The following is a 14,505-nucleotide window of genomic DNA, read 5'->3' as shown; positions in this document are numbered from 1 at the left end:
ATAAAAAATAATAAATAAGATTAACATTTTAATGAAAAGAAAAATATAACATATATCTAAGAAGATATATAAAAGATTTTGTAAAGTAATATTCATAAATAAAGGTAATTCAGAAGAAGCTTGAAATATTTTTCATGAATCGTATAAAAGAAGAAAAAGATAATTTAATAAATAATATAAATATAATATAGGTAAGTGAATATTTATATACATATTATATATATTAATTTTCAAAGTATTATATATTAAATTATGGATATTTTCCAAAGGAAACAGACGCAGTATCAAATGCAATTGATGCATTTAAGAAAGGTATCTTTCACATGCACAATTACCAATATTACCAATACCAATATTGTCTTCTTTTTATTATTTATTATCTAACGATAAGGGAAAAAAGAACATTTGATTCTGGTAAGTTTTTTTGCTATATAAATATTAAATTTAATAATAAATATTAATAATAAATATTAATAATAAATATTAATGTTAAAAAATTAAAATCTATGAAAGGATTGACAGGGATTAATATTGATAAATTATTGAAAAAAAAAAACACAAAATATTATTTTGAATATTTTTAATCACTAGTATAATCTTGATGTAAAAGTCTTAGATTATAGGAATCGTATCATAATAAATAGATTTAAAAAATTTTATTTCATTCATAATTTTATTCATAATTAAAATAGAAGATGACAAATATGCATGCATGCTATTTTTAATTTCTCAACGAAATGTGTTGCATGTATAATTTAATATTTATTATTAACAAATTTATTATATTTCTATTTTAACAAATATTACTGTGATATTAGAAGCCTAAAGTATACGAAATTCATTGGAAATAAATCATAACATTACAAGATTTTTTGTACAACAAGCAAAAACTATTTTCTAGGTAGAAGAATGTGACAATATGTTCTGTCTGTATGTTTATAAACTGTTCAAGGTATAAACTAAGGTATATAAACTTTCTGTTCATTTTGTGATTTATCAAAGACTAAGAATATAAAAGTACTACGTTGTACAGATTTGAATTTCTGGAAAGAAATTGATTGAAAATTAAAATAGATTCTCGAATTAAAAGAATAATGTTTATCAGTGTTAAAAATAATTAAAAGAAGCCTTAGAATAAACACAATGTTTTAAAAGATGTTGAAAATGATGAACATCATTGTTGTCTGATCGAAATAAATGAGGTATTTTGTGTATAGTGTCCAATTAACAAATAATGAAGATAAATAATGAAGAGAACTGGTGTTAATATATCGTGTTAATGTCGATCGTGTATTAAGATAGTGAAAGATTAAGGGATTGAAATTAAAAAGAAACCTGAGTTAACAGCGAAACACAAAAAAAAAACGCTTCTGTGAAATTGATATAAAAGAAATTCAGTTTTAATAAACGATGTCATGATTTTTATTGTGAAAAGACAAATATTCAATGAAAAAATGGATAATATTAAATATTTGAACTTGATAAGAAAAAAAATAATTATCTAGAATATATTTCTAAATTTGAATATATTTTTCAACAAAACAATGCAGCTACATACATTGAAAAATAGCTCCAGTTTTGTTTTAATAGAAAAAAAATTTATTTTATCTGTGATTTGCATATTTCTTGGATATTAATATAATTGAAAATTATTTTGAGAACAATTTTCTCAAGCGATATAAAAATATACAAAAACAAATAATGTGAACAGAGGAGAACAATAAAATAACTTATATAAATTTGCAATACGGATTTGATAAATATCTAGAGAAGTGGATTGCAATCTAAAATTATTATGTTGTTATGTAAGATATGATATGCATATTCATTATTTACTTATTTTAAATTCAGGTAATTTTACAATTACAAATTCATGAATAATAGTAGATTTTCTTTATTCAATGCAAGTTTATTCAATGCAAAAAATTTTTGCAATATAAAATTTGTATAAATTTGTTTGCATTTATTTGCTAGTTATATAACTGTTCTCTATATGTAATATATAAGAAATGAAAAAAGAAAAATAATGAAAAGAAGTTTTTTAATATTCATTTTATTCAGTCAAAACTATTATATTATTATAATTACATTATATTTACATTATTAATTTAAGATTAATAATTTACGTATACAAATTGATTGAAAATAAATTAATTATTTAAATCATACGTCATGAAATGATGAAAAAGTTTATTAAAAAAAAAATTTTAAAATAAAAATAGTTTTATTTATTTAAAAAAAATTTTAATGTATAAATTATAATTTATAAATATAGAAAAATATATTGAAAAATGCAACTTATAATAGTAAATGAGAACGAATCAATGAGAATAAATTATTTGTTTTATATATTTTTTAATTATTTAATATTTTAATAAGAATTGTTCATATGAGATCGTATGAGTAATGCGAAACTTAATTTTTGATTGAATTTAATAAATAATTGCGATCTTACTATTATTATCTACTATTATTTTTATTAAAACTTTTGTATTTTTTTATATTAATAAAACAATTCATAATTTCTAATTAACAATTTAAATAAATATATTCTAATTTGAATTTCAATTAATTTAATTTAATTTTCATATTAATTTGTATCATTAATATTAAATAAATTTATATATATATATTCATATACATTCAATAAAAAAATATATAAAAAAAAGAAAGCATATATGTACAATAAATAAATCTAGGAGCATGAAATATTAATAATCATTTAGTTATTGAAACTTCTAGAGTTAACATCAGAAAAGAAGTTTGTCAAATTGAATTTATATTTTTTAAAATTGTATCAGTGTACTAATGTCTATGTTTTTTTAACAAGTTGCAATATTGATTTTAATAGTGCGATACAACGTATTAGTGTATTTAACTTCAAAATAAAGAACAATATCTGTTTATTTCGGGATGTATCTTTTACTGATATGTATTTCTCTTGTCTTATATAAAATGAGCAAAACTTTTCGCTTCTATACAAAATTCGGTATTTACTTTTTATACACAAGCATAATTTCACTCTTTTTATTAGCAATGTTTATATTTCAACCAAGAAGCGAAAAAAATTTATTGTAAGTAACTATTTGAAGTGCATTTCATATTTAAATTCATAATTATTTATAATTATTTATAACGTGAAAAAGAAATATATATTAGCATGTTTTTAAATATCTTTCTTAAGACATGTGTCATCGAAATATGAATATTTTTATATAATTTTTTTCTATTTTAATAATGAAAAATATTTTCTACGAATCAGTGATAAAGTGAATAAAATCAAAAAAAAAAAAAGAAAAAACAATTCTTGAAATATTTATATTTATTATTATAGATAAATTTATTATTATAGATAATCTATATTTATTATTATAGATAATTAAAGTATCCTATGATAATTATTGTATATATGCTAAATTTTTTACAAAGAAAGAAATAATAATAAATTTTTAATTTTATTGTCGCTATTATGATAATTTATTTATACTGTTAATAGATATTATATTCATTTAAATAATATATTTTGAAATATATTTTCAGAACATTGTCACTAGTATTTGCTCCTGTTACCAAACTCATGGGAGTAAGTTGGGAGATAAGAGGAAGAGAACATTTAGAACAAGAGAGATCATGCATAGTAGTAATGAATCATCAAAGTCTTTTAGATTGTGTTGGATTGTATCAAGTATGGCCGTTTTTGAAAAACACCACAATTATATCAAGACGAATAATTTTTTATATTTGGCCAACTGGTTTAATTTGTTGGTTTGGTAAAGTGATATTTATAAATAGGATGAAGTCGAATTCAGCTCGAAAAATTCTTAACGATGCCACGGATTATATTAAAGAAAAAAAGGTAATTTAATAATCGTAACATGCAGGCAAATCAATCATTTTCATAAATATCGTATATTAATATTTTCTTTAAATGTTTTTCGTATAGATGAAATTAATAATATTTCCCGAAGGAACTAGACGCAATAATGGTGAAATTAATGCATTCAAGAAAGGTGCCTTTCATATTGCTATACGTAGTCAGTTACCTATAATACCAGTTGTTTTCTCTTCCTATTATTATTTTCTATCAAATGAAGAAAAGAGATTTGATTCTGGTAAATCTTTCTTTTATATAAACATTAAATTTTATTTATGCGTAAAAATTAATATTAAAATACAAATTATTAATTGATTATTTCTAGGTCGAGTTATTGTAGAAGCATTACCAGCAATATCTACGGAAGGATTAACGCTTGACGATATTAATAAATTATTGGAGAAAACACGAAACACTATGATCGATACTTTTAATAAAATTAGTAAAGAAGTACAATCTTGAAGCATTTTTAATACTTTTGGATGATAGCGATCATATTATTATAAATAGATATTCAATCATATTATTATAAAAAAAAATTTTATTATTCTCTATTGTAATTAAAAGTAATTTAATTTGAATATCTAAAATATCTGATTATTTGAATATCAGAGATATATATTTTTTGGAATTATGATGAAGAGAATGATATTTTTATATATCAATTTTTGTATTTGTATTTAAAAATAATTTTTATCTTTCAACAAGCAATGATAGAAGAAATAATGATAATACATATCGCTAATTGTAAGATTATAAAATAATATTTTACAGAAAAAAATATTTTTATCATGGAATCATTAAAATATAATTGAGAATTTCTGAAATATCGTTAAGTAGAATTTAAAATGCATGATCCACAAGCCTGAACAATTTTTATATTATAATTGAAATAAATTATAGAATTAAGAACTTAATAGAATAATATGAATATGTATGATATTACGAATTTTTTTTTAAAAAATATCAACATTTTATAATCATGTTATAAATATTGTTTTTTTCTTGAGAAAATATGAATATATGTATAAAAATAAAAAATGTATAATGTGTTACATACGTGCAATTAAAAAGCTTATAAACAATTTGTAATATAAAAAATAAGAAATTTTATAAGAGATTGTTAATATTGTGCAGAGAAATATGATTCCGATTTTATAATGTAAAAAAATTATGTTAAATTATAAGTAAAAAAGTTTGTGAAAGAAAATTACGAGACAGAGCAATATCACAAATAAGTTATTTTACTCTATTTATATATTTTCTTTTTTTAATTTAGTCTTTGGAAATCTTTCAAATTGTATATAAATAAGTTTAAATTTTAAAAATTTTAGAAAAAAATTTTGAATTATCTATTTAATTATAATTTTGGTTAAAATTATTATAAGTGATGAGGAAAATCGAATGAAAATATATAATAGGGAATATTCGTGAAAAGAAAAGCAAATGTATGAGAAAGATAAGAAAATATGGATGTGTGGAAAATAAAAAAAAAAAAATGAAAATATGTCTTTGATAATATTAAGTAATTTCTATATACATTATAAAATAATGTTTAAAAGAAATTATTATATATTTATTTTGGATTTATTAATAATATATATATGTGTGTATGTTTGATAATAAAAAAAATAAATTCGCTTTTAAGATTTTAAGATAAATGTTTTGCGATTTTTCAGTCCTTTTACCAAAAAGTATCATTGTTTTCTTCTTCCTGTTCAAATCCTTTTTTGACAATAATAGTCACTTTATCAATTATAAATTATCTTATGTATTCATCAAACAATTATATCATATATAAGTAAATGAATCATTGATTATCGATTTTCCAAACATTTACTCAAGCAATTTATTGAGATTTTATTGAGAAAAAAATTGATGATAGATATCTGTTATAAATAAATTTTAATATCCAAAAGATATGATATTTAATGAGGAATAATTGGAATAATTTTCACAAATAAATTTCAAGAAATAACGATAGTGAATATTAATATTAATTATATTAGAAAAATTAATTATTATTTAAAAATACAAAAGAAAGGCATAAAACATCGTTACAAAATAATAATCTAGAATAAAAGATGATAAAATAATTAAAGATGAAGAAATTTGATATAATTTTTACATTATAGTTTAAAATATGGAAATATTAAAAAGAGCATTATATAAAATTAATATTTTGTAGAGAAAATAATAAAAATTTGAATCGTGAAATATAATTGGAAGCTCACTTATTGAATCATTTTAGTTATCAATTATTAATTTTTAATTATTCAAGAAACTACAAGTTTTTAATTATGTGAGCCCAGAAACATTTCTACTTCATCTACTTCTACTACTACTACTATTTAATATTATAAGCATATAATATGAGAGAGCTTATATAATAATATCAAGTCAAAAACATATTTTATATTTTAAAAATATGTTATATATGATGATGATGATGAAAATAATGAAAAAATGCATACATATAGCAAGAAAAGAATTTTTCTGTTTTTCTATGTTTGCCCATTTGATTTATTTGGTATCTTGGCTTGCTGGATTGATATTTATAGATATACAACGAACTCAGAAAAAATTCAATTGGTAAGGAATAATATTATAAAGAACATCAAAAAAAGGTAATTAATAATTTAATTAATATAATATATATATGGTATTGTTAATATATTCGTTCATCTTCAAAAGTCAATCATCCAGAGATCAAAACAAATATAAAAATCGATATACAAAAATGTTGAGTGAGACTTATTTATTAAGTTACAACTTTTTGCCAGATGAAACAAAGTAGTATGATAGAGCTGGATTTATCTCGTTCGTTTTAATATAAACTTCAATTAATTATTAATAAGTAAGTCATAACCGTGTGTATGCGTATATAAATTATTTTAATCTCTTGAATTGATCTTGAAAAAATCTCACGAATATATTAACATTCATTAAAAATTAAAAATTTTCATTGTTTCATTATATTAATTTTTTTATATTAATTTTTTTTTTTGCATGTTTTTATTATATTTTATTTAAATTATGAATGTATCCAAAAGAGGATGTATCACCAGATGTATCACTGGTGAAATTCATCATTAAAAAATTTGCGTTTCACATCGTTATATCTATATTGATAGTGAATACTTATATCAATTGCTTTTTTTTTTTTTTAATTTTTATTTTCCAAAAAAGAGAGATTCGATTCCAATAAGTCTTATTCGTGTTTTATTAATGGAATAGCTTAAATTTCAGTCAAAATAATATCTCTCTTGAATTACAATGATTCAATCTTATCCAATGATTCAATATCTCAAGCTTAGTATAATTTAAATCTATTGACAATTACATACAATGAATAGACGTAGCAAAAACAAGTTAAATAAATATAACAACCTAAGCAATAGTCGTCGTGATAGTATGTTTCAATTGTATTCGCATTACAATTGAACATTGAATTTAAATTTTCATAATTTTATTTTATTTTCTATTAAAAAAAAAAATTATTATAAAGTTATTATTTTTTCAAAAATTTCAATATCGAATTCAAATTTATATTATTGTATATCTTTTGCTCTTTGTGTTTTTATTAATTTTTCTTGTCGAGAAATTCGAATTTTACTTAAATTTAGCATATTGTTGAAATAAAAATTACAACCTCATACATTGGAATTTAAACAAAAATTATTAAGATTTGAGGATAAATAAATATTATAAATTATAATAAATATTATGATAATGAATAATAAATATTATAAATTAATAATCTTAAAGTCGAGTTATTATTAAAACATTATCATCAAATATCAGAAAGGTTGACGTTTGATGATAATTGTTGATAAAGTGTTGGAAAAGACGCGAAAGCATGATGGAAATTTCGTGTGCGAATAATAATCGTGAAATTCAAATTTCAAGAATTCATTATTTCTTAAAATGTTTACAAAGTCTTCGATTCTACATTTGTATTTTTTTTTTTTCTTTTCTCAACTTCTTATTTAGTACAAAGTATTCTCCTATTTCTTCTCAAGTTTCAAGGAACTTGAATACAATTGTAAAAAAATTCATTGATCGTGACGAATGCATGATAGTGCTACACGCGTCAAGTACTTACACATGGAGAGTAAAAGACGAAGCATGGGGATGATCGTGAATCGATTCCTTTCGTGGAAAAAAAATAAGATTCATCGAAAGGAAAGATATCAGAACGATTCATTCACAATGGGATCTTGAATTGTGTGAACGTCAAAGAAATTCTTGAGTATTTTATTCTTTACACAATTAAATTCCAATTGAATTCTTTCTTTTCTTTTTTTTTTTTACATTGAATTGTTCAAAATGTCGCTTAAATGTTTTTTTCCTTTACAGAAAGAAATTTCGAATTGTTCATCCTATTATTAACTTGTTATTTCAAGCTGTGAGATTGGTATGAATGATGAGTACGGCAGTTGGTATGGGAGAATATAAAAGAGAATGATTGTAGGAAGGGGAGCAGATGTGTGTATGAGAGTGATAAGCAAACAAGCATGTATGAATAAGTAAAAGCGATAGCAAAACGTGAAATCTCGAATAGTGCAAAGTATGATCAAAGTTAGGAGCAAAGTTAAAAATTGAACGAAAATGTCAAATTTGTAATAATACAGTACGTATTTGTTTTTAATATTTTTGCTTGTTGAATTTTATTTTTTCAAATTGTGCAAAATTCATTCCTCTAATGTTTTGTTGGAAGTTACAATACATATAAAATTATAATTATAATAATTAAATTATTTGAAAAGCATTTAATGAAAATTTTCAATATTGATTTTAGCATAGTTTTAAATATTTTGATAAATTTTATAATGAAATAATTGATTAATAATTAATATAAGGATCTGCTAGATTTTTTTCATTTTATTGGAATTTAGATAGATACTCTGCAATAAGATATTTTTATTGACACATTTATGAAACGAATTATTTGTTTGCTATTTCTTTTTATATTTGCTTATTTCATTTAATATATTTATGTATTTTATTTAATTAATTACTTACGCATATTTCAAAGAAAAAATTTATTGTTTATAAATATATGAATTTACTTCTATATATTATTTTCCAACTCTATGAAAAGCACAATTTCAGATTTTAAAAAATTCTTTTCTTAATTTCAGTTTTTTTTATTATCTTTCTCTCCTTCCTTCAAGTTCATTCTTATAGATATTTGAAAGATCGAAATTCATAATTATCATTTTTTATTGTTAAAAATATATTATGATGCAAATCGCATATTCTAAGATAAAATTTTCATTTTCTTGTTATCATTTTTTTTTTTAAATTTTACAATACTATATTATAAACAGTAGAAATGAATATTGAAAAAATTTTATACCTTCGATTTTGATAATGATTATTTTCTTCTTTGAAAATTGTAAAATGAATTAAAATAAATTTCACTGAAATAAGCAATATCCATTAATAGCTTAATTACTCATGTTATTTTAATGTATTTTAATTATAACTATGCATATCAGTATTGCAGATAAAATAAAATATATCGACAAAGTTAAATGTATATTAAAAAAAAGAAAAAAACAGTTTCGCATATTCAGGTAAACGAGTAAGAACAAAGTTCAAAATGAAAAAAAAAATAATCAGCTATAATTAGATTAGATTAGGTTAGATTAATTAATTAAAATAAGACTTCAAAGTTATATTAAATGCAATTAAAAAGATCATACATATAAAAATATAACACTTTGGTTATACTTTTCAGTGCTTCGATATTCGTCAGTGATACAAGTCAGTGTAAACATTATGTAAAAAAAAGTGTGATAGTGCAGTGTAAAGTGTAAAAGAAATATTGCATGTTACATTTTTCTTTATTGAAAATGGTATTTTTGAAATTTGAGATGTTCCTCGTCATTTTCATTCTTGTGTTAACATTATTATATAAAAAGAATGGAACTTTTCTTTATTATTTCAAATACATTCTCTACGTTGGACTTTCAAATATAATTGTAATTTTGGTGCTGCCAATTTTTATGTTTCGACCAAAAAACATACACAATTTATTGTTAGTAATTGCACTAATTTTGAATACATATTATTTGCTGCGACATTTACGTAACACAAAAAATTGTAATTTCAAAGAAAATAAGTTTGAATCGTGAGATATCAAGTTGAAAGTTCACTTATAGATTTTTATTAGGAAAAGTAGAAATATTAATTTTTTTTTCTTTTTTATCTTTGAGTTATGTTACTATGTTGCAGTAAATAAACGATATAAAACAAAACAATGGTAGAAATTGGCTAATTTTTTATTTGATTGTTAATGAAAAATATTTATAAATTATTCTAATTATTTATAAAGTGATAAAAAACTATTAGATTATTTTATGAATATATTTAATTGAATTAGAAACGATTATGAAATATATGATGTTTACGTAAGAATATTCGGAATTTACTATTCTGCATTGAGTATAAAAATTTTTTTCTATTTAAAAAAATTAATTTTTAAATTTTTCCTATGCATCCATATGTCTAAATTTTTATAATTCTCTAACTGATTCTCTTTGAAATTTGATTATAAAATTTCAAAAAAAAGAATATACGTATATAAATAAATAAATAATAATTTTAAATTTTATTATTGCAAGAACAAAATTATTATTGAGATCATATACAAAATAATTCATAATCTATGAATTTAATTAAACATAATTTGAAAATAAAACAAAAATTAAAAATAATGAAATTAGATTTGGAAGCTTTGTTTTTGAAAAAAAAATTTTAAATTTATTAAAGATAAATGAATTTGTTAATTTTTTTTAGATATGCTTAGTAACTAATTAGTAAAATATTATCGAACTGAAATATGATGAATAGTCAACAATTAATCAAATATAGATGATTCAAATAATCACCATTTAACGAGATATTGGATAAATAAAACATTGTATTTTTAAATTCAATTTTTCAAATTCAAATTCAAAGCTTCAAAAATAAAGCTTTATACAAAAAAAAATTTATTTTATATTTTTTTTTCATTTATTTTTGTACGTAGAGCTTTTATTCAAAATTAAAATTCTCAAATTAATATATAAATATTAATATTTAATATTAAAATATTAAAATATTAAGTAAAAAATACTGATATTTGAAATGTTGATATAATATTAGAATAAATAATATTAGAATAAATAATATCGATAAGATGTAATTTTATTTTATCTTCTTTATGACTAGATCCATTTAAATGAAATATTTTGTACATTATTATCTCCATGCTATCAAATTAATTTTAATTAATTCAACAATAGACAATTGTTAATTTCTTTTGTTCACACAAACACACCACTTTTATTATAGTATTTTTGTTTAATATTAATATATCATAAAAATATTAGATTAGATTAAAAAGTTAATAAATAAAATGTAAGAGATAATAATATAAATATTATCTCTTAATATATAAATAAATAAATGAAAAGAGAACTTTGTATTTGTGTTATATAATATAGTAATAAATTTAATTTAGATACAAATAATTCGAAATTTATGTACATTATACATTTTAGACTTCTTAGACTATAGAAAATAACTTTAAAAATTAGCCAATTTTTTTACTACTGTTTTTTTTTATTTTATTTTTTATTTTACTATTTTTCTCTCTTTATTTTTTTATATTTCTTTTTTTATTCTTTTTTTTTTTTGCATCATTTATGCATTTGTATATTTTAAATAATATGCCCAAAGTAACAATGAATATACAAGAGATAAAAGATTTTAAATAAAATTTTAAGTAAAGTTAATTTACATTATAAATGAATATATTATAAATATAATATACATGTTTAATATAAAGACATATTTTTATGTATATATACATTATATATATGAATTTATTTATATTAATTATCAACGTTATCAACGTTATATGAAATATTTTAGAATTGCATCATATACATGTTCTTGGATTACTAAAATCGTGGAAATACATTGGGAGTTAAGGGGAAAGGAACATTTAGAACAAGATAGGGGATGTATTATAGTATCAAATCATCAAAGTGCTTTTGATATTTTGGGAATGTATCAAATATGGCCAATAATGAAAAAGTGTACAGCTATAGCAAGACGAGAACTTTTCTATGTTTGGCCGTTTGGTTTAGCTGCTTGGCTTGCAGGATTAATATTTATAGATAGAAGAAATGCAGAAAAAGCTAGATTGCTTATAAATGATACTGCAAAGTACGTCAAAGAGAAAAAGGTAATTGTTAATTTAATTTAATAAATGTAATATAATGTCAATATATTCGTCGGATATCTTAAAAGGATTAATTTTAGAATTTAAAACAAACCTGAAAATCGATATAAAAATGTTGGCTAAGATTTATTTATTAAATTATAGCTTTAGATGAAGCGAGAAGGAAATAGATCTATCTCACTCTATTGTCGCTTTACTTCGTATAATCTAAATTTTAATTATTTATATCTTGATAATTAAATCACCTTATATATAATCATGTACGTATATACGTAAATCATCCTTTATACACGTTGTTTTAATCTCTAGAATTAATCTTTAAAAATCTCACGAATCAAATTAACATTTAATAGAAATTCATAATTTTCATTATATATATCAATTTATTTTTTTATTCATACTTTATATAATATAGATTAAATTATGGATATATCCAGAAGGTACCAGGCGAAATACTGGTGAAATTCATCCATTTAAAAAAGGTGCTTTTTACGCCGCTATACATGGTCAAATACCTATATTACCAATTGTCTTTTCTTCTTATTATTTTTTATCATCAAAAGAAAAGAAATTTGATTCTGGTGAGTCTTATTTATGCATGAATATCAAGATTTATTTTGATATAAATATAATACGAATATTAATTATCTTAAGGTCGAGTTATCATTAAAACATTACCAGCAATATCTACAGAAGGAATGACGATTGATGATGTTAATAAATTATTGGAAAAAACACAAAATGTTATGAGCGAGACTTTACGTGAACTTAATCGTGAAATACAATCTTCCTAAACTAAAACGATTGTTTTAATTAAGGTTGTAAATCGAGGACTAGTCTTCTTTATATTTGCCACTATATTAATAGTTTTACATATATTAATATTTATGGAATATTTTTCAAATAGTCATCGTATTACAAAATAATTATGAGCTCTGATGTATAACGATGGGTATGCATTAAATAAAGATAATTTTAATTTTTTTTTGTAACAGATTTTCACTAACACAATGGTATAAAATTTTATTGTAATTATTATAATTATTATAATTATGATTAATTATAAAATTTAATTTTTATAGTTATATTATCAAACATTTTTCTGTTATCACATATTATGTATGACAAAAAAAATTGATAATTGGATTTGTAAAATGTCAAAAAAAAAAAGGAATATGATTTATTATAATCATCTTGTTATATTTTATATTAAATATGTTATATATTTAATATATATATTTATAGCTGATTATATAGTAAGATCAAAACTCGATATCGATACATAATTTATTCTATATTTTGAACTTCGATGCGCGTAAATATCTTATTCCTTTAAATAAAATTATTTATTAATTTCTGTTTTATTTATATCTTCTTTTTTTTTACAAAAAATATTTCTCGGTTATTCGTTTCATTTTTAAATTAGATCTGAAAGTGAACCGAGTAATCGATGCTGATTTATGCAATTCTTAGCTGACAATGAATCACGACGTGATCTCGTTAATATACTTTATAATGCTAATGATCTGTGATTTGGGTCAATTCCTTGGAAAGAGAACGATTGTGTTTTCACGAAACATTTGCATGAAATCGCTTGACCAAGATGAGATGAAGAGTAATCGGTATGTTGATTGTTTATTGCTCGTAACGAAACTATAGTGTTTTGTTCTTCTTGTACGCTTCATTAGGAGGTTGATAAAAACATTCCATTTCCGACCAATGCTCTTCTTTTGAAGGCCGTTTTGGTATTCTTCTTCTTCTTCTTCTTCTTCTTCTTTTTCTTCTTCTTAAGAATGTTGGACTTCATCGTTGGAGAAAGATTCTTTGTTGGACTTGTTTCATTATGCTTGAGAAATATTTGCTCATAATGATGCAATTTTGGAAAGACTCTAAATGTCTAAAAGACATTTCTTCTGGTATTTTCATTAAAGTAAAGAAAATTATTTTTAAAAAAATTTCTTCATAATTATTCATATTTTGCTATTTGCATTATGTTTAAAATTGCATGCTTAATAATTTACATAATTAATTAGAAATTTTAATTAATATTGTAGATTTATAATTAATAAAATTTTTGATGAACGTTCGATTCTCTCTTTTTTTAATTTACTCAAAAATTTTTATTTTAAAAATATTTATTTTAATGAAACATTTTTATATAATGATACGATTTTTATTCGGAGAGCAGAGGAAATATATCTATGCCGCGTTTGTTTCAAATCGTAATTCAAATCAATGTTTATAACATTATATGTTATAAATATTGAAAAATTGCTTTAGTAAAAATATATTTATTAATTATTTTGTTATTTGTATTTTTACCTACCATAATTTTTAAAATATTTGTTCGATGTTATAATTATGGAATTATTGAAACAAAATTTAAAACTAA

At 20.9% G+C, this 14,505-nt stretch overlaps 3 protein-coding genes across 8 annotated transcripts in view; 2 read left to right on the top strand and 1 right to left on the bottom strand.

The window, feature by feature from the left end:
• LOC412101 overlaps positions 1–14,505 on the bottom strand; it is a 76,729-nt gene that overhangs the window by 43,160 nt on the left and 19,064 nt on the right. The gene's annotated exons all lie outside the window — the stretch shown is intronic.
• On the top strand, positions 270–4,337 carry LOC724951 (1-acyl-sn-glycerol-3-phosphate acyltransferase beta). Of its 4 annotated transcripts, none has more exons than XM_026443203.1 (4): positions 270–414; positions 3,541–3,856; positions 3,944–4,112; positions 4,200–4,337. In XM_026443203.1, exons 2-4 carry the CDS (start codon positions 3,578–3,580, stop codon positions 4,334–4,336), a joined length of 585 nt encoding a protein of 194 aa, XP_026298988.1. In that variant the 5' UTR covers positions 270–414; positions 3,541–3,577; the 3' UTR covers position 4,337. The 4 variants fall into 4 exon arrangements, with proteins under 4 accessions (XP_026298988.1, XP_006562088.1, XP_016769872.1 ...); XM_006562025.3 differs by lacking the exon at positions 270–414 and adding an exon at positions 1,507–1,805; XM_016914383.2 differs by lacking the exon at positions 270–414 and adding an exon at positions 1,508–1,851.
• On the top strand, positions 8,350–13,302 carry LOC724995 (1-acyl-sn-glycerol-3-phosphate acyltransferase alpha). Its single transcript, XM_001120897.5, has 5 exons — positions 8,350–8,507; positions 9,621–9,920; positions 11,801–12,116; positions 12,529–12,694; positions 12,768–13,302. The coding sequence occupies exons 2-5, from the start codon at positions 9,712–9,714 to the stop codon at positions 12,905–12,907; spliced, it is 831 nt and encodes a 276-aa protein (XP_001120897.2). The 5' UTR covers positions 8,350–8,507; positions 9,621–9,711; the 3' UTR covers positions 12,908–13,302.

This window comes from Apis mellifera, linkage group LG10, assembly GCF_003254395.2.
Source record: "Apis mellifera strain DH4 linkage group LG10, Amel_HAv3.1, whole genome shotgun sequence".
NCBI classification, from domain to species: Eukaryota; Metazoa; Arthropoda; class Insecta; order Hymenoptera; family Apidae; genus Apis; species Apis mellifera.
Note: the sequence above shows the minus strand (reverse complement) of the source record. Positions and strands in the feature narration are given on the sequence as shown.

Coding starts and splice junctions, on each gene's coding strand:
- LOC724995 (XM_001120897.5), top strand. CDS start 9,712: ATGTTACATTTTTCTTTATTGAAAATGGTATTTTTGAAATTTGAGATG. Junction 9,921..11,800: donor AAAAACATACACAATTTATT/GTTAGTAATTGC, acceptor GAAATATTTTAG/AATTGCATCATATACATGTT. Junction 12,695..12,767: donor AGAAAAGAAATTTGATTCTG/GTGAGTCTTATT, acceptor AATTATCTTAAG/GTCGAGTTATCATTAAAACA.
- LOC724951 (XM_001120852.5), top strand. CDS start 2,914: ATGTATCTTTTACTGATATGTATTTCTCTTGTCTTATATAAAATGAGC. Junction 3,075..3,540: donor AGAAGCGAAAAAAATTTATT/GTAAGTAACTAT, acceptor ATATATTTTCAG/AACATTGTCACTAGTATTTG. Junction 3,857..3,943: donor ATTATATTAAAGAAAAAAAG/GTAATTTAATAA, acceptor TTTTTCGTATAG/ATGAAATTAATAATATTTCC.